Below are 1,148 nucleotides of genomic sequence, written 5' to 3'. Positions count from 1 at the left end.
CGGTGGATGTTGAAATGTAATCTGTTCATCAGTAGTGGTTTGCACTGCAGTGAATTGGCAGTGATTATGGGGCATAGAAAAGGCAGGCAACAGCAGCAGCAGCTAAATCACTTTGAATAGACATCAAAGTGGCTAAGAGGAACTTTGGTGGCTGGCGGCCCCTTTGGACTAAAGCGGTAGTACTTTTACGACGTCAGCTGTCGTAAAGGCTGTTTTGTAGCGCATGCCGGCCAGTGCGGGTGTCAAATGATTAGGACGCAATAAAGATACATTTGTGATTATCAGAGGAAAAATTAGTTTTAAAGATATTTAAGAGTTCCTCGTAGCCACTTTAAGCAATAGACAGGACAGAAGCTAGACAGACAGACAGACAGACAGACAGACAGACAGACAGACAGACAGACAGACAGACAGACAGACAGACAGACAGACAGACAGACAGACAGACAGACAGGTTGGTGATAAGTCCTTACCTCCGAGTTCCTCCGCAGAGATGCTGGCCAACACGTCACTGTCACTGTCTGACAGCGAGCGGCTCAGGTAGTTCCCCTTGTAGAGCAGACCCGCTGTCACGTGGTGGAACGGCATCTTCTCCCTAAAAGACAAACACAACAAGTTAACCTTAAAAGACCTACTTCACCGGTGGAAATATGAAGGTGTATTGAACTCTGAGATCCTGTGTAGTATAAATGTGCAAACATTTTAGAAATCGGTTCATCCTAGCCTGAGAAAAGGCAGAAAGAGTGTTTTATGGTCTCACTGTCTAACCCTACATGTTCCCATGAGTGACATCACACATGGTAAAATGGTGGGTTAGGATTAACTGGACAGCTGGGCCAAGGGAAGACAGAGAGAGAGGGGGGATGACATGCAGTAAAGGTCCACGGGTAGGATTCGAACACGCGACTACTGCAACGAGCGCCCCAGACCCCTCCTCTTTTCAACCAAACTTAAAGTTTAGTCAAACAAAATAACAAGATGACATTTGAACCCACGATCAACTTCAGAGATCTGTTTTGCCCATTTGTGAAAGTGGATAAACAAAAACACATTAACGTCCGAGGAAAGCGGCGTCAAAAAAATGCATAAATGAAGCAGAACTCATCGGCTAAAAACGGGAAGTCACACAGTCCAGGACACTCACATTA

The 1,148-nt window shown here is 45.6% G+C and overlaps 1 protein-coding gene across 1 annotated transcript in view; it reads right to left on the bottom strand.

Moving 5' to 3' along the window:
- caln1 (calneuron 1) overlaps positions 1 to 588 on the bottom strand; it is a gene marked incomplete at both ends in the record, with an annotated part of 63,434 nt that extends 62,846 nt beyond the window's left edge. Inside the window, one exon of the mRNA XM_080025256.1 lies at positions 474 to 588. Coding sequence (XP_079881382.1) covers positions 474 to 588 — 115 coding nt within the window. The remainder of the gene's footprint in view (positions 1 to 473) is intronic.
- Positions 589 to 1,148: the final 560 nt, after the last annotated feature.

Source organism: Ammodytes marinus, assembly GCF_949987685.1.
Source record: "Ammodytes marinus genome assembly, chromosome: 3".
In the NCBI taxonomy this organism is placed as follows: Eukaryota; Metazoa; Chordata; class Actinopteri; order Uranoscopiformes; family Ammodytidae; genus Ammodytes; species Ammodytes marinus.
This window is presented reverse-complemented; position numbering and strand designations above follow the sequence as displayed.